This window comes from Onychostoma macrolepis, chromosome 20 (genome assembly GCF_012432095.1).
Source record: "Onychostoma macrolepis isolate SWU-2019 chromosome 20, ASM1243209v1, whole genome shotgun sequence".
Classification (NCBI taxonomy): domain Eukaryota; kingdom Metazoa; phylum Chordata; class Actinopteri; order Cypriniformes; family Cyprinidae; genus Onychostoma; species Onychostoma macrolepis.
In genome coordinates this window covers 11,575,185-11,592,799 of record NC_081174.1, presented here as the reverse complement: position 1 = coordinate 11,592,799, position 17,615 = coordinate 11,575,185, and the positions used below count along the sequence as shown (strand labels likewise).

General features: G+C 35.6%; 1 protein-coding gene across 4 annotated transcripts in view; it reads right to left on the bottom strand.

Annotated features, from left to right (window-relative positions):
* trappc8 (trafficking protein particle complex subunit 8) overlaps positions 1-17,615 on the bottom strand; it is a 58,180-nt gene that overhangs the window by 22,649 nt on the left and 17,916 nt on the right. For all 4 annotated transcript variants that reach the window (XM_058757040.1, XM_058757041.1, XM_058757042.1 and 1 more), the window contains 14 exons: positions 16,812-16,896; positions 16,431-16,696; positions 15,151-15,266; positions 14,929-15,079; positions 14,672-14,772; positions 12,519-12,624; positions 12,219-12,350; positions 11,017-11,241; positions 6,298-6,406; positions 4,038-4,232; positions 3,057-3,223; positions 2,884-2,958; positions 2,687-2,780; positions 2,418-2,575 (listed from right to left, as the gene is read on the bottom strand). In XM_058757040.1, coding sequence (XP_058613023.1) covers positions 2,418-2,575; positions 2,687-2,780; positions 2,884-2,958; positions 3,057-3,223; positions 4,038-4,232; positions 6,298-6,406; positions 11,017-11,241; positions 12,219-12,350; positions 12,519-12,624; positions 14,672-14,772; positions 14,929-15,079; positions 15,151-15,266; positions 16,431-16,696; positions 16,812-16,896 — 1,980 coding nt within the window. The remainder of the gene's footprint in view (positions 1-2,417; positions 2,576-2,686; positions 2,781-2,883; positions 2,959-3,056; positions 3,224-4,037; positions 4,233-6,297; positions 6,407-11,016; positions 11,242-12,218; positions 12,351-12,518; positions 12,625-14,671; positions 14,773-14,928; positions 15,080-15,150; positions 15,267-16,430; positions 16,697-16,811; positions 16,897-17,615) is intronic.

Sequence of the window (17,615 nt, the reverse complement as noted above, 5' to 3'; positions counted from 1 at the left end):
CACAAGATCAGTGGTGGGCCGTCAGGGCCAGCAAAGCCTTCTCTGCTGGCCTAAACACTATCAGAATCACTGACTTAGTTTTAATATATTTTTTTTCCATGAACGTGTATTAAATTATTTCTCTTCATTTCATAGCTTTTCTCTTGGTTGCGCTGCTTCCAGTAGTGTATGTTTATTTTAGAGCTTTTATCCAATCATATTTCAGCAATCGTGTTGCCAGGGTCAAAGAAATCTGCCTAAGGCCTTCAGAATCAACAGTGCAGGCGTCTGTAGCTCAAAATCAAAGACAATGAAACCGTTGTTTTAACCAATCAGATTTCGAGTTGGCAGCACCAGGGCCATCTAGCAGGCTTACGATAACGTCAGCATTTTCTCATCCTTTGATTGAACGCTCAGAGAGTGCACTAGTCAAAGCTTGCTAAAAGCATCACTGTAAATCATTTTTGTTTTCACAGTATTATTAATGTTTCTTAGGTTTCTTACCGTATATGCTGTGTACAGTGCGTTATTGTATACTTTCAGTGCATTCTGAAAAATATTCGCCTTCTGTAAATCTAAATACTAAAGTACTAAATGACCGCGAAAACCAACCACACATCTCCTCTGCAAGGGCGCTGTGAAAGACTCGTGAAGATGAAAAACTATTAGAGTATGGTAGGTTATATTTCATTTTTGACTTTTTATTGCTTTATGCTTGTTTTCTGATGTTATTTGCAAGATATAAAGCCAGGTTTAAGTTTCCGTACGAATATCTCAGTTTCCCGAGTCGAGCTGTGTTAACTGGACTTTTCCTGTAAGAACATCGGGTGGACTGATGATGAGATGCGTTGCGGCAACTAACATTAGTTGAATTGTGTTAATTGGGCCATGAAAATCAAATGTTTGAAAAGAATTGTGTCTGGACCTGAAAGGGTTAAACAGAGCAAAGCCACAGTTAATCAGTAAAAACCGTAATTAATAATTTTTGTTACAAGCAGAGAAAGGTCAATATGAAACTGACAATATCACAAGAAGAATTTGCAAAGTGCAAATGTATTCACATAAGAGCACTCAAAAGTCATTCAGTCAGGCGAAATCAATAATTACTGATGATTTCACAGACATAACTAAAGCACAAACAAAGCTGAACATCCTTGAGGACTTTGTTCACCATCTTTTTAAAAAGAGATTCAATGCCTTGAAATAAAAACTTAAATTCACCAACTAGTACTTCCTCAGAAGCCAATGTAGACTGGTAATTTAAAACAATACTGATAAAAATGTGGGCGCCCTGAATCCCAGAAGCATTGGAACATATAATTTTTGCCAGCTGGACAGCTCTTTTATGATCTTTCTGTAAACAGATTTACTTTTGGGACTTCAACTAGTGCACAAATCTTCATTATAATGCCAACATGTGTCAGATAAACCACTGAATGGTTGATTTAGATGTAGATGGGTTTGTCTCTTCATTGGAACAGATTTGGTGAAATTCAGCATTACATCACATGCTCGCAAATGGATCCTCTGCAGTGAATGGGTGCCGTCACAGTGAGAGTACAAACAGCTGATAAAAACATCACAATAATACGCAAATAATCCAGTCCATCAATTACCAACTTGTGAAGTGAAAATCTGCGTGTTTGTAATAAACAAAACCATCAAGATTTAAGTACTTAACTTTAAACTGTTGCTTCTGGCCAAAATATGAGCCCATAATCCATATTAACACTTCCTCCAGTGAAAAAAATCCATCCTCCGTTGTCCTCACACATCAAAATCCACCAACATATTAGTTTAGAGCTGTTTTTGCTTGTAAACGGTGCATGATAAAAAAAAAAAAAAAATGACGGATTTGATTTTTACTTTACAAAATGTTAACTGATGTACTGAGTGGTGTGGATTATTGAGATGTTTTATTAGCTGTTTGAACTCTCATTCTGACGGCACCCATTCACACTGCAGCGGATCCATTGGTGAGCAAGTGATGTAATGCTAAAGTTCTCCAAATGTGTTGCGATGAAGAAAAACTTCTCTACATCTTGGATGGCACGAGTGTGATACATTTTCAGTAAATTTTCATTTTTGGATATACTATTTCTTCAAATGATACAGACATTTTTAACAGATTCAAAAAAATAAATAAACTGAACTTGCTCTTACTTGATTTTTGCTAATAAATGATTTAAATATTATTTAAATTGCTGCAATATTCACAATATAGCAATTTTATATATCCCAACCAAAATCAATCTGAACATATTGTGAATATTCAATACATCACTCAGGCCTTGCAGTGCAATATGAACACAGTAAATCATTAAATAGTTTCGATTTAACTGTGACGAGTGTTTTGATACTAGATCTGCTCTCAGGACCAGTTTAGGCCCTGTAGCTTATTAAAGCTTAAAATCAAAGTTTGATTTACTCAAACACACCTCCAGTAAGGGCATAGGTGGAGTAATAATGGGGTCCAGGCGGCGGTCTGGTCCATATTTGACGGAAGTCTTTTCTTCTTTGGTCATATTGAGTCGGGGTCCCTGGATCTCCAGATTCTGCTGTCCACGAACACACATCAGCTCCCCGGCCAGCGAGCCTGCAGCACAGATATCAGTCACATCTACAGTTAGTCTTACATCAGATAAATAACTCTAACTGTTGGTTTCAGTGTTCACAAAACATCAAAGAATGAGTGTTTGTGATACACCTTCACTGTCGTCCACTTCTCCAGTGTCCAGGTTGTACACCACACCGAGAACATGCAACTCTCCAGTCTTATGAGGAAGCAACTTCAAACGGGCCTGAGAAAGCAAGACCAGAACGAACACAAAGCCAATTCAGGTAAAGCAGTGGGGAGAAAGAGAAATTAGAAGAGGAGAGATAAGAGGAAAACGGTGCACGAACCACTTTGGTCTCCTCTGGACTTATGGTGAACTCTGGAATGACTTGCGTATCAATGATGTCATTGAGGGCCGTGGTCTGGAATAGATTCAAATGCAGAAGTTAATCAAACTGATGAGAAACTCAAAGCTGGACGCCTCAGGCACGATGAACCGAGAGACGATTAACGGCCTCACTTCTTTCAAAGATGCTGCCACTTTCTCATTGGTGAAGGTTTCTCCGGGTGTGCTGCCCTGAGGGCCTGAGAAGTCTTTCAGAGTAAACTTCCACAGCAGAGACAGAGCCGACAGAGCCAAAGGAACCTTCAGGGGGTTGCGGAAAACCACCTCCACAATGATGGGCTCTGTGATGCAAAAACAAGAAAGAAGCCGATGTATTAACAGCAAACGACATGAAAGAAAACGATGAGAAACAGGAACAACATGACTTAGATCTGAGGATGTACCAGTTGAGCCGCTACAGTAAAACTACAAAAGGCTCAATAAATCCTGACGTATCGATACAGAAAAACTACAAGGTTACAACTTAACATGCAGGCAGCCTATAAGTAAGGTACTTGATCCCACACAAAAACTCTTGAATCATTTTGTCGAGCAATTTTATTTGATGTGCTATGCTGCTGAAATATTTGCTAATGAGGAATAATTATAAGTAGGAACATGGCAGCAACACCAAAGGGTTCCAGTTCCTCTGTACTCTTCCCCCTCGCTGTGGGGTGCTAACAGGTGAATGTTCAGCCATTATGATAACTAATTCATTTCTATGATCAATACTTGTCTTACTTGCACCATATATATATATATATATATAAATAACTGATGAGGCAGTGAGATAATTCAACCAGGTCAAATACAGGTAAGGTCATTATGCTTCACTAGTTCTCTCTTAGATTTCATTAAATAATGAGGAAAGCAAATGGTGAATAATTCATCTCAGTTCAATTAAAAATACTCTTAAACCAAAAATGCAGCCCCGCAAGACATTAAACGCAATAATGAAGACCCTAAAGTGTATCAAAACCTCCACAGAAACCAAGAGTTGTGTCAATGTAGCAGTCGAGGCAATATAGATGTGTTCAAATCAAACATTAGAAGACCATATATAAAAGCACAAACAAAAATGCTTAAAAAGTAGGTGTTGTAGGAGGGAAAACGTACCCTCCACTACGGCAAGGGGGTATCTGAGGTTGTCCGTCTGACTGTTCAGACAGCTTTGGGAGGGTTGGAAGGTGTTGGGCACCGTCCCTCTATTCGTCACGGCGACGACCCGTTCCTCCAACTCCCTCCACATCTGGGAAAGATCCCGGTCAAACTCCTGGTCCAAAGAGACATGCGTTGCGGCTTGTTTCTCGCCTGTGGAAAATCAAGTAAGAGATTAGAAAATGCAACTGGTACTGTACATGCCAGTCAGTCAGATCAGTAATCTCATGCAGATGAGATAAAATAACATGGGCATTAATATAAAAAAAAAATTAAGTTCAAATTAGTATAGGTGTGTAAATAGTTTACATTTTGATAGTGGTCACTCATCATTAAATACTGTTTTGTCCTCAATAAATTGTAATAAAGCATTTATAAATAGTATTCCATGTGCTCAATTAATGACAATAAAAACTGCAGTAACACTTTATTTTAAGGAGTTCTTGTTACACTGTAACTATACATTTAAGCACTGAGCAATATTAATTAACTACATGTACTTACTATATGGTTAGGTTTAGGATTAGAGTTTGGCTTAGGGTTACTTGCATGTAATTATGCATGATTTACTGTTGTTATTATAATAGTAAGTGCATGTAATGCGTTACCAAAACTGCATGCATAATTATACAAGAAAAATGCTGTTTAATAGTTTGATGAAATGTAACGTAACATGTGACATTTTGTACAAACGGCTCAAGACTCTCTCTGGATCATGCCCAATCAAGAACATGATCGTTAGGTTTCCCTTCACACATTTCTTCTCTCCTTACAAATATGACCGGCAAATCAAGGCAGCAGAAAGGGAATATTATGGAACGAAGAATATATAAACTCAAGAGAGTTGGATTATGTCCAAACAGCCAGTGTCTCAGAAGATATTTGGCATTCAGAGCCTCAGGCAAGTGGCGCATTGGAAGAGACAACAGGTATGTACATTCATCATTCAACACACACCACTAAAGCTTCCCTCCCTTTCAGAGAGAGATCCAGGCAAAGACTTTAATTAAAAAGGTTTTCACACCTCCTCAGGCCTGTTCTCTTCACTCCATCGCTTACTCACCATTTTTTTTTAACACACATCTGAGTTCCATGATATTTCTGAAATTAGTCTTTTTGTTTGCGTCTCTTTTAATTGAAGTGAAGTTCGTTGCAGATAACAAATGTTCTCTCTTATTTGAAACGTAATTTATTCTGCGATGTAAGGAGCAGCCCCTCAGCACTACTACTCCTTTTTAAGTCTCATTTGAAATTCTCGCTGGAAATTACTTTTTTATCCGAGTATATAAATGGTGCTGTGTTCATCTTCATTTCACTGTGGGTATGATGGGGAAAAAGGCTATCGCAACTTAATGTGGATGTTAAAATATGTCATTCATAACCCTAGCGCTGTGCTTTGTTTATTTGTGTGCAGAAACAGTGAATTATATCATTGTTCAGGTCACTTTCCAAGGCAATATGCTTGCTTTTTGTATGAATAATGACTAAAATTACAGTCGGTTTCTCACAAAAATGCTTGAAATATTCTTTTGAAAGGTTTAGGGTTAAAGTAATCTCTTATGCTCACCAAGGCTGCATTAATTAGATCAAAAATACAGTAAAAATAGTAATATTGTGAAATATTATTACAAATTAAAAAACCCGTTTTTTTTATTTCATATATTGTAACCTGTAATTTATTCCTTTAATGCAAAGCTGAATTTTCAGCATCATTACTCCAGTCTTCAGTGTCACATGATCCTTCAGAAATCATTCTAATATGCTGATTTGCTGCTTAAGAAGCTTTGTATTATTACAAGTGTTGAAATTGTGCTGCTTAATATTTATGTGTAAACTGTTACACTTTTTTTCAGGATTCTTTGATGAACAGAAAGTTCAAAATAACAGCATTTATTTGAAATAAAAGAAAATAAAATGTCAAAATGTTTATTTAGGTTAATGCATCATTGCAGGAAAAAAATATTAATATGTATAATAAATGTATGGACTACTTTTATGGCGTTTTGTCATATTTTGGGGGGATTTTACCAACCCTAACCTCTGTTCACTTTCATTGTATGCATGAGAGCAGCATGAGCATTTTGCTATGTATCTCCTTTTGTATTCCACAGAAAAAAGAAACGCATAACAGTTTGGAACAAAAAATTTTTCATCATGTTCGTGTGAACAGTCACTTTCTTGTGTACATGAATGAGTGAGACAGACAGAGGGTGCTTACCTTCGGCGAGTCTGCGCTCGTGGCCGAAGAACACGCGTGTTTGTGAGCTGTGCAGGCAGGGCAGAGGCAGCTGCGGGAGGGAGCCGTCACCGGTCAACTGACTCATGCTCTGAGGGTAAAAGTCAAAGTGTCATAAACATCACTTGAAGAAATGGCACTTCTTTTCACCTACGAGTTGTACTCATATACTGTATAAGTGAACTGCACAAAGAGCTTTGCTGTCTATGATACGCGACACTGAGGTTTTACACTGCTCCTGGAGTGCTAGAATGGCACCATAAAACTCCCATTAAGAAACAAAACAAAGAAGAAAGTTGTCATTTCCTCTTATTATGTATTCAGGCCGAGTGCTTGAAGGTGATGGAGTTTTGTGGACCAGAACAACCCAAGGCCAGAGCGCTGATGAAAAGACTGAACCAAACGATGACGAAAGAGCAGTCTCACGCAGAGACACAGACAGTTAAACTCAGGGCTAAAGTCTGACTGGGTGGAGGAAAGAAACTGGGTCAGTGGCTTGAATGTGACACTACCAGAGTCTAGCTTCTTTCTGAGAGTAATAGAGGAAATGCAGGTTCACTGTGAAAACTGCTCTTATCTTATGTCTCTGTTTGGTTGAATAGTAAAAATGTCATGTGGTGTAACCATCAAGTGAAATGTAAAAACAGTAATAATATAAAAAGTAATGTGTGACCCTGGACCACAAAACCAGTCTTAAGTCGCTGGGGTATATTTGTAGCAATAGCCAAAAATACATTGTACGGGCCAAAATTATCGATTTTTCTTTTATGCCAAAAATCATTAGGATATTAAATAAAGATCATGTTCCATGAAGATATTTTGTACATTTCCTACCACAAATGTATCAAAACTTAATTTTTGATAAGTAATATGCATTGCTAAGGACTTCATTTGAACAACTTTAACAGCGATTTTATCAATATTTTTTGCACCCTCAGATTCCAGATATTCAAATAGTTGTATCTCAGCCAAATATTGTCAGATCCTAACAAACCATACATCAATGGAACACTTATTTATTCAGCTTTCAGATGTTGTATAAATCTCAATTTTGAAATATTGACCCTTATGACTGGTTTTATGGTCCATGGTCACATATTTGAAACATGAGTGTGTACAAATCAATCACTATTTTCAAAAACTTTTTTTTTTTTCAAAATTTTGAGGTAGGTAAGATTTTTAATGTGTTTTTGAAAGAAGTTTCCTATTCACACCAAGGCTGCATTTATTTAATCAAAAATAGAGTAAAACTCTAATATTGTGAAATATTATTACAATTTAATAAGAACTTTTTGTTGTTGTTGTTTTTTACTTGAATAAAATTTTAAAATGAAGAAACCATGGAAAGAATGGAATTAAAGATAGACCCATTTGAATTATGGTCGTCTGCCCTCTTTTTCCAATTGAAAACCTGAGAAAATCGCTTTTAAAGTTTTTTGCCCGTTTGTGTTGATATCTTTCAAAATCCATTCCATTTAAAGGGATAAACTATTTATTTTACAGCTTAATTTGGCCAAAGACATTTGTATGTATATAAATGTATATATAAATGCTATTAAACCAGGCTGAAGCTCAAATTATTTGAAAGTATTTATTTGAATAAATATTTTAAAAAGGCATTTTTACAAAGATTTATTAAAATCAGAAAGATTGAACAGAGGTGCTACATTTTTGCTTGAGAGAGAGTGTGTGTGTGTGTGTATGTGTCCTTGACTGTCACCTCGCACGTACACGCAGTCACAGAGAGAAAGCGTGTGAGAGAGTGGTTGAGTGAGAGAGTGAATGAGTTTAACGCTTTGGTGACTGCTCTCTTTTGACAGCGACATTTCTCAAATTAATAAACAGAACTACACACAGTATACTACACTACACTACACAGTATCTTTCTGAGGAGATCTGCTAGCTTGTTTACACAGAGCGCTGCTAGTCTGACAGGAGGATGGCTGGACCAATCGCATGCCGGTCAGTCGAAACGGAGCTTCCCATTGACAAATGATCAGCGTTTATGTCACTGTTTGTGTATATTTCTAAACTTTTTGATTGGTTTTATACAACGTTTCACACCATATTTGGAGAGCAGAGATAGTGACGTTTCAGGGGATACCCGGAATATAGGGAAATGCTCAGAAGTGACAAGAGGAGTTGAGAAAAGCAATGTTCATTTCCAGCGAATTTAGTAAAACTTTAAGGGGATAGTTCACCCAAAAATGAAAATTCTGTCATCATTTACTCACCCTCAAGTAGTTCCAAACCTGTGTGAATGTCTTTGTTCTGCTGAACACAAAGGAAGATATTCCAAAGAATGTGGGAAACAGAGCAGTTTTGGGGCACCATTGACTTCCATAGTATTTTTTTCTCCCTACTATGGAAGTCAATGGTGCCCCAAAACAGCCTGGTCACAAACTTTCTTCAAAATATTTTCCTTTGTGTTCGGCAGAACAAAGAAATTCATACAGGTTTGGAACTACTTGAGGGTGAGTAAATGACAGAATTTTCATTTTTGGGTGAACTATCCCTTTAATAGACATTTAAATACCTGTACTCAATTATCTGGACTACGAAACTTTGGGAGATTATTTTTGAATGTCTGTTCTTTGAAATGAGCTAAAAAAAGAAAAATCGATTTTTTCATTGTTTTTCCACATTATCCGCCCATATCTTAAAATGGAACATTGCGACTACTGACTCATTTCGCCAGAAAGGGTCATACACACATACATATGTATATGTGTGTGTGTGTGCACAGTATATGTGTGCATATGTTTGTATGTAGCCTGTGTGTGTGTGTATATAATCATATGTATGTATTAGAGGTCGACCGATAGTGGATTTTACCGATACCGATAGCTAGGTTGGACCACACTGGCCGATACCGATTAATCAGCCGATAGTTTTCAAAATGGATACTGAAAGAGAGCTAGTGCTTTACTATTAAAAAAAAAAAAAAGCAGCAACAGTACTGAACCGTACTTTGTAAATGAATAAAAATATTAATAGTATTTACTATACTGATCATTAAAGTTATTTCATAGTTTGCTAATGTTAAAAGAAGAAACTTCAAAATTTAAAAATGTAGCCTATTAGTAGCTAATAGTGAATGTAGAAATGAAAACACTAACAAGGAACAATACTTCTACAGTTTTCATTAATGCTACGAATGGACTCTTATTGTTAAGTGTTACCATTTAATTTCAACAGTCACGCTTAAAGATGGCCATCTTTAAATATCTACACAAGGCCATAGCATTAAAATTACATGCATATGGATATTGTATGTGTACTCACACATTTTATTTGCTTCTATTTTTTAACACTTGATAATTATCTAATCAAAAAAAAAAAAAAAAAAGTTAATCACACATCGGGCAAAAGCACAGCACTGCGTCTAGGAGAACTCAGAGGTATCACACACACACACACCAGACGCTTTGCGTTCAAATCAAGTGGCGGTCTAAAACAATTTATTTAATCACCAAACGGACATAAGTTTGCTTCAAGAATGAACAGTGTGGCATAAATGAGTTTGAAGTTCGGCGTTTAAAAAAAAAACACAGAGCAAGCGGAAAGAGAAAGCGCGATCTGTATTACAGCTCTCTATATGAAGCATACAGACTTTATTAGAGCCACAGAAAGACAAATGTTTTGCTGAAAAATGCACAATACATAATTTATAGCCTAGGGTGAAGTCATTATGTACATTCACAATGATTTGGGACAAATATAATGTAATTTAATAGAAAACTATGTGAATGGCGCTCTGTTCCGCGGCAGGCTTTTCTGTCGGCTGTATTTAAATGTGAGTCTGGAGTTTCCCGCTCTGTGTCACGTGTCAAAATAAACAACACGTGCCGTCAGTGATTTCTCGTACTGTATAATGCCAGCGGACCCTTCTCAGCCACTCCAGCAATGGTTGCAAACCAGAAAACTATCGGCATGGATTTTTGCAGATTAATCGGCAAAACCGATGAATCGGTCGACCTCTAGTATGTATATGTGTGTGTGTGTGTGTGTGTGTGTTTCTCTCTCTGTTTGTTGTTTATTGAATGCAATTTCAATTATTCATATAATTATTTACAGGTGAAAGAATATGACATCTGGATGTATTTTGCTTGAAAATGCACTACTTTGATAATGCATTTTTCTCAGTTTTTTGTCCAAAATGTTGCATTTCTGATGAAACCTATCTGCATTCAAATGTTTTTTTTTTTGTTTTGTTTAAAAGCAGAGGCTTTGTTCTTTATTTTGATTAATAATATGTTCTTATATTCATAGCAGAAAAAATTCTGAAGGCTGTCAAATTTAGGTGAAAATCATCAAAAATGCTGGCGGTGGCTTGCAACTTTTTAAAAAACGCTGGTGGGGAAAGAGTTAAAGTCAATTTTGATTTCATGTTCGTCTTCACACAAAGTAGATAATTATAATGTTTTAATAAATCACTATAATTCTGTGAAAATAGGGAAGCTCACACCACAGCTATAACGATAAAGACACAATAGAACAATAACATTATCCATTTGTTACCCAGCTGATGAACAATAAAAACTGGCCGGGGCTCAAGCATTTAAAGTGGCAGACGACGTAACTGCAGCGCTCTCTTAACAAACGTTACAGTCTGTTGGTGTGGACACTAATATAGTTATCATTCTTGGTGTGAATGAGCCTTAAGTTGCACGTAATGTGATGCCCATGTGTGTTTCTAACCTTGTACACATAGAGGTATTCCCTGAGGAAAGCAGCCTGCTGTACAGCCGACTGTTTGCTGTCGTTGATGAGAATGTGCCGGAAGGCGGCCACTGCGTTCTCTGGCTGCCGCAGAGTAAAGGACTGTCGCCCGATGGTGAAGTTGATGTGATCTTCAGCCAGTGTCCAACCTTTACCTTTATACACCTGCAAAGCCTGGCAGTAGCACCTCAACGCATGTCTCTTCTGTAACATCAAGAGAGACAGTGTGAACTGACTGACACATTAAAAGAATGCGTCTGCATCCGTGAGAGCACTTCATTTTACTACAACATCAATAGCTTTCACAGCTGTTAAAGCAGCGTCAGCTTCCAGGTGAAAATCGACAGCCTGTAAACACAGCTTTTTCTTAAGAGCCAATGCCTTTTCAGATGTCTTGTAAGCTTTTGTTTTATTCAGGGCAGTAAGCAGCAAATTTATATAGCTTTATCTGTTACAGCAAGATATCAGCATTTGACACTCAAGATGAGGTCTGCTATAATGGTCACATGATAGAGCAAGAGTATATGTATGTGGGTGATATGATCAAAATCTCATATACTCAGAAACTAATTACACAAGCAATAGGACAAAAAAACTACAGTAGAACAAATAAATAAGAAATGTTACATTCTTCACGGCGTAAATATAATAAAATATATATTTCTTCTTATTAAAGTTACAAACGTGGTTTAGTCAAGAGCAGTGGGAGATATTCTCACTTTTGTTGTTTGATTAACATGAATGACAGACAGCAGGAATTTTAGACTGCAGTCACTTTAAGAGCTGCCCGGATCCAATATACTGTTACACATGTTTTCTTTCTCAGCTGTTTGCTTTCACTTAACACTAAAAGGCCTATAAAGCGGCAAAAATAACTGCAGCATTCAATGAGCGTCGTCTTCACGTGCGCTCGCCTCTCTGACATCAGACAGCACACGCATATAGCCAATTGAGTTCTCTTTCGCTGCTGATTGCATTTTAATGGCTTAAAATAATTTATTTTTAGCAATGCTTAAAAGTGTGTGTTTTCGTGACGTTTAATGCATTGCAAATGCAAGGCCCTGCACTGTCAAAGACAAAATCTGAAAACCCCTGAATACATGGTTTATTACTTCTTACTAATGCTGACAATGACAGACGTTTACATTTTAGGAAAGTGTTTCTTGTGTTTGCTGTCATACCTGTCCAGCTTTGCTGAAACGATGACCAGCAAGTATCATGTGGAAGGCAAACTTCCTCACCATGGGGCTGCGCATATTAATGAAGCAGTGAGCCGCCTGCTCCAATAGGAGTGCGCTCCGCAGGTCAGAGTCCTATCAGAGAGGGAAGAGGAAGTGACGTAAATTGGCAATTGGCCTAGCCAAAAACGTGAGTTTGAAGCGGGAACACCTTTTTGTAATTACACGCTTCTAAAACATTTGATTTAGTTTTTGTAATTTAGATGTAATTCAGAAACGCTGTCAGCTGGGACTTGAGCTCACCTCACTGGTCATTTTGATCAAAAGTGTGGCAGCATCTGAGTATTTGGTCTGACTCTTCAAAATCTCAGCACTTAAAAGACAACACCGCTCAGCCAATAGCATGTTTCTGTGACACAGACATAAAAAACAATGTCTTACACACATTATATGCATGCAGGTTTCCAACAAAATCTGAATGATCCTTCCATCAAGTACTTAAGCAACATAAACTGATGTCTGACCTAAAAGCAGAAGCAACGACTAAAATTCATTTTATTTATTTAAAGTACTAATAAAATCAATAAAGAAAATAATCTAATTTAAAGTCACAAAAAATGAAGCAAGGCCTAAAAAATGAAGCAAGAATGAAAATGTTATGTTATTGATTTGTTAAAATTATTAGTAAAAAAAAAACCAAAAAAAAACCTGATGTCTGACCTAAAAGAGGAAGCAAAAATGACAACTGATTGATTTATTGATTTAAATAATAAAATGTTAAAACTGAACAAATTTATAAAAGCCACATAAAGTGATGTCCGGTCTAAAGAAAGAAAGCAAGAATGAAAATGTATTTTATTCATTTATTTTATCAAATAAAATGAAAAACAAAAATAATAATATTAATAATAATAATACTATTATAAATAATAATTATAATAAGAACAATAAAAATAAAAAAATAAAATAATTTCTAAAAGCACATGAAGCAATGTCTGGCCTATTTATTTAACAAAACTAAACAAATTTTTAAAAGCCACATAAAATTACATCCAAGAACTAAAATAAATGTAATTTAATTTATTTATTTAAAAAAAAAAAAAAAAAAGTTAAAACAAAAACTGATGACGCTAAAACTAAGAAAAAAACTAAAACTAATTTTATTCATTAATTTATTGATTTAAAATACTACTTAAAACAGTAAAGTACTAAACTTATTTTGGAAATTGAAGCAAAAATTCAAATAGTTAGTTACTTAATAAATTTAAATTCTTGAAAAAGCAAGAACTAAAATTACATCTTAATTTTAACACTAGAACCGCCAGAGGTCGCTGTACACCTAAAAGCGCCAGCGGGTAAATTTTACCCACACACATGGCAACTGTTTTTATATGGCTAAAGAACATATTATTTCACTGTATTATGCCACTGTCTTCACAAAGAAGTGTCTAGAGTCATGAAATGATTATGTCTAGTTGTCAACTATATTTTTACCCTGTTGTTTTATGTTTAAGACTTTTTAATGCAGCCTACACTAATCCATAATGGTCAGTAAGCTAAGCTAAAAAAAAAAAAAGCCTGCACTGACAACGAAAATTAGAAGGTAGTAAATATTTGGGTGGTGTAATATTATAATACAATGTCATTAATCAATATATTAGGATAACCCATGTTATTTAAATTTACTAAAATAACCAATAGACAATAATGAGCAATAATAATTTTCATAGGATGATGCTATGACAAATTCAAGCGCACAGCTTCACCTAGGCCCAATTATTAATTTGTTTAGTTCTATCATTTATAATTTGAATAAGAGAACAACAACAATAAACTTCGGGTAATCAAAAAAAAAAAAAAAAAGAAATTACATCATAGATTGGATTTGTTTTTTTTTCTTCAGGAAACGGCGAGAGTAGAATAAATAAATGGAAATACCTTCCATAAATTGCCTTATTTTAGTCATTTTGACTATTTATGAAACTGATAACCGCTAAATCGGTGAGTGAAAGGCGTTGCCTAGAAATGTGCAATGTTAAAACATAAGCAGCAAGACAGTGACAGCGCGAAAATACATGCATTATATAGCAGGTAAATTTCACCCGCACGGCACTTATAGGTATAAATGCTCCCTTTTTTGATCTGGTTTTATCTAAATAATTTTTAACAACATTGGTTTGTAAATTACATAATTTTAGTAAAAGTCAATGACTGGGAGACTTGAATGTTTTGTTGAAAATCTGTTATTTACATTTGAAAAACAGCTACGGGTAAAATTTACCCCGTGGCGGTTCTAGTGTTCAAAGCATTAGATTTACTTAATTTTATTTTTAAACATTTTACATTTATATAATATGTTACCAAATAGTATATAAATGGGGGTGGGAGGAAAATAATTCCATATGAATCAACAAAGCACGCTACAAAACCAAACGCAAGCGAATGCATGTTCTTACTTGCACACGTCTCTGTAGGTCTGAATGGCCGTGTCCATGTAGTGTGCTGGGTACGGCCTGGGTGCCCCGCTCTGCAGAAAAGCAGCGACAGCAGCCATCTCCTGTAGAGATAGAGACAGCAGGCCAGGCAGTCAGTCTGAGGTGAGTTCATTCAGTTGCAGTATTACTCTGATAACCCACAGAAACAAAGCTAGAGTCTCTATCTGTGGAGCTAATTTCAAGCAGCAGTTGCGCTATGACTGTGGTGCGCATCTCACCAGCGCTCCAGCAGCATATAGCATGGCCTGGTCAGAGAGGAAGTCCTTCTTGGCAGTGTGGTAGCAGTTGTAGGCCAGCTCATAGTGCTGAACGAGGAAGCAGAGGTCGGCCATCTTCCTGATCTGAAGCTCTGGAGCCTCTGAGGGATAGCTGATATCGCAGAGGTCAAGAGTCAGATAAGAACAACAAAAACTATTTTATTTGTACTTCAAGTCACTTACAGCAGCCCTGCAGTGTTCTTTAGTTCAGCAATACTCTTCTCTGGGACTTTCCCTCCACCAAACAACTTCTTAGTGGCGGAGAATAGAGATCGGCTCAGACCTTTTCTTGAGACAAGCTAGAATGAGAGATAAATAAAGATGAAGAAAATGACAGAAAAGAGAAGTTCAAGTTTTAGAAATATATATAAAATATATATTTGCATTACTGTCAAAAGCTAAGGAAATTCATATTAATGGACCCTCGACTCTTGGGCAATTTAAGGCATATTAAGTGAGGTTTATTTTGAAAATATGAAAATGCATTATGTATGAATGCAGTGAAGATATGCGTATTAAATAGGAAAACAGCAAATAAATCTACAACAAAACAATGGGGGAATGAACTAATAATATACAGCCAATAAGAGTGAATTATAAAGTTATCCATGTTAGGGGGTAAACAAAAAAATAAGACATTGGGGCCAATATTATGGAAAACATGACTGTCTGAGTGATTTTAATGTATAAGATGTTACTGAATAAATATCATGTGCTGTACAATTTAAACAAGACCAATGTTGTTTAGTTTCTCTGTTGCTTCTTTTTATTTTAAATTTCTTTGTTCTGTTTATTTTATCAACACAGATGGAAAAGATCAGTACATATCAGTACCTGGAAAACAATAACCATTTTATTTTATTTTTTTAATATAACACATAAATAATATATATTTAATTTTATTTCTTTATTTAATTTTAATATAATTTTAATCTTTTCAAAAGCAATATATAAAGTGCTTAATATTCTTGAGAAATGTATACTTTTATTCAGCAAGTGTGCATTAAACTGAAAACAATTGACTGTAGGGATAATGTTGAAAAATAATGTTCTATTTGTTCTATGTTCAAAAAATCCTGTAAAAAATGTTTCTACAAAAAATATTAAGCAATTGTTTTTAACATCGATAATAATAAGAAAGGAGACACTAAAGACTGGAGTAATGATGCTGAAAATTCAGCTTTGCATCACATGAAAAAATAAAATTACATTAAAAAAAAATATTAAAATAGAAAAAAGTTATTTTAAGTTGTAATAATATTTTAAAATATTACTGTTTTAGTATTTTGTTTTTTGTTGATTAAATAAATGCAAAACTAAATGAGAATACAAAACTTCTTTCAAAAATTTAACAAAAAAATCTTACAGCCCCCAAACTTGGCATTATCTCAACAAATAAAATACACAACTACTAGGAAAAGTGAAGAAAGAGTCAATCAATACAGAGACTTGTGTTTATGTACCTGGTCGTTTAGCTGCCGTATGTTCTTCTCGATGTGCGGCAGTAATCCTCTGAAGGTGAACTCCTGGATAAACTGCCGGATGTGGTCGTGGTCGTTCAAGGTCAGGCAGGTTCCTCGAGGGGTCGGGGTGGTGTGAGAGGTCACGCTGGCCTGTTTTTGAGGCCTCGTCACATCCACATTGTTTACAGACTGACTGGCGTTGTTGCTAGGGTAACCGGCATCAGTGGGCGGATCCAGCTGCAGAGGATGAGTCTCTGAGACGCCGTCTGCAAACATGAGAGGAACATCTAATTAACATTAGACAATCGTTCAATCAATCTCATCAATATGAGGCTTATAACCAAAATCCCTGATAATGGGGTTCAACTGTGCTGGACTAACCTCTATTGGATGGATCAAGACCATCTTCCTCTGCGCCGATGTTGTTTTCAACCGCATTACTCACTGCAGATTCTTCAAATAGCTCCTATAAAACACCACCAGGGATGAGGAACATTTCATTTAGCCGATCAAATTCAATTTTCCAAATTCAGAGAAATCTAACCGTGATACAACGGAGTAATTCCATAAGGTCAGTACATGTTGGACGAAGCAAATAATTCCAGCAATTACTATTTGTCGTGTCATCAGATAAGTCTCTAACTTCAATAATGTAAAAAAATTACAACTATTTTAGTTTCACAAAATAATTCACATTCACTGCAAAAAATGATAACCTGCAATTATTACCTTAAAAAGTTATTTTATACCTAACTTATAGAATTTAGTTTTGTTGGTATACATTAATGTATTTATGTTGATTCAGCGATATTAAATCTTTTTTTTTTACTTGAGTAAAACCAGCTTAGATGTTACTATTTTTCCATTAACAGTTTTCAGTGTTGTTTTGCAATAACAGTGAAAATAAAGACTGCAATAAATTTTTGCAAAAAAGGTATTACAGCAGTATTACATTATAACCTTTGTGAGTTGACAAAAAGCTAATTATCATAAAGTAAAATAAAAATAAGTTTAAAATAAAAACTGTGTTTACCTGCATTTCATGTGACCATTAAGCATTGTCAGAGAGCCATGAACAATCATATAATTAAATTGTTATATTATTGAAACATTAGCATATTAACATTTAAATATTAAAATCTCAGGGGGCACTTCAAGGATATATTTTAGATTAAATGGGCTCAG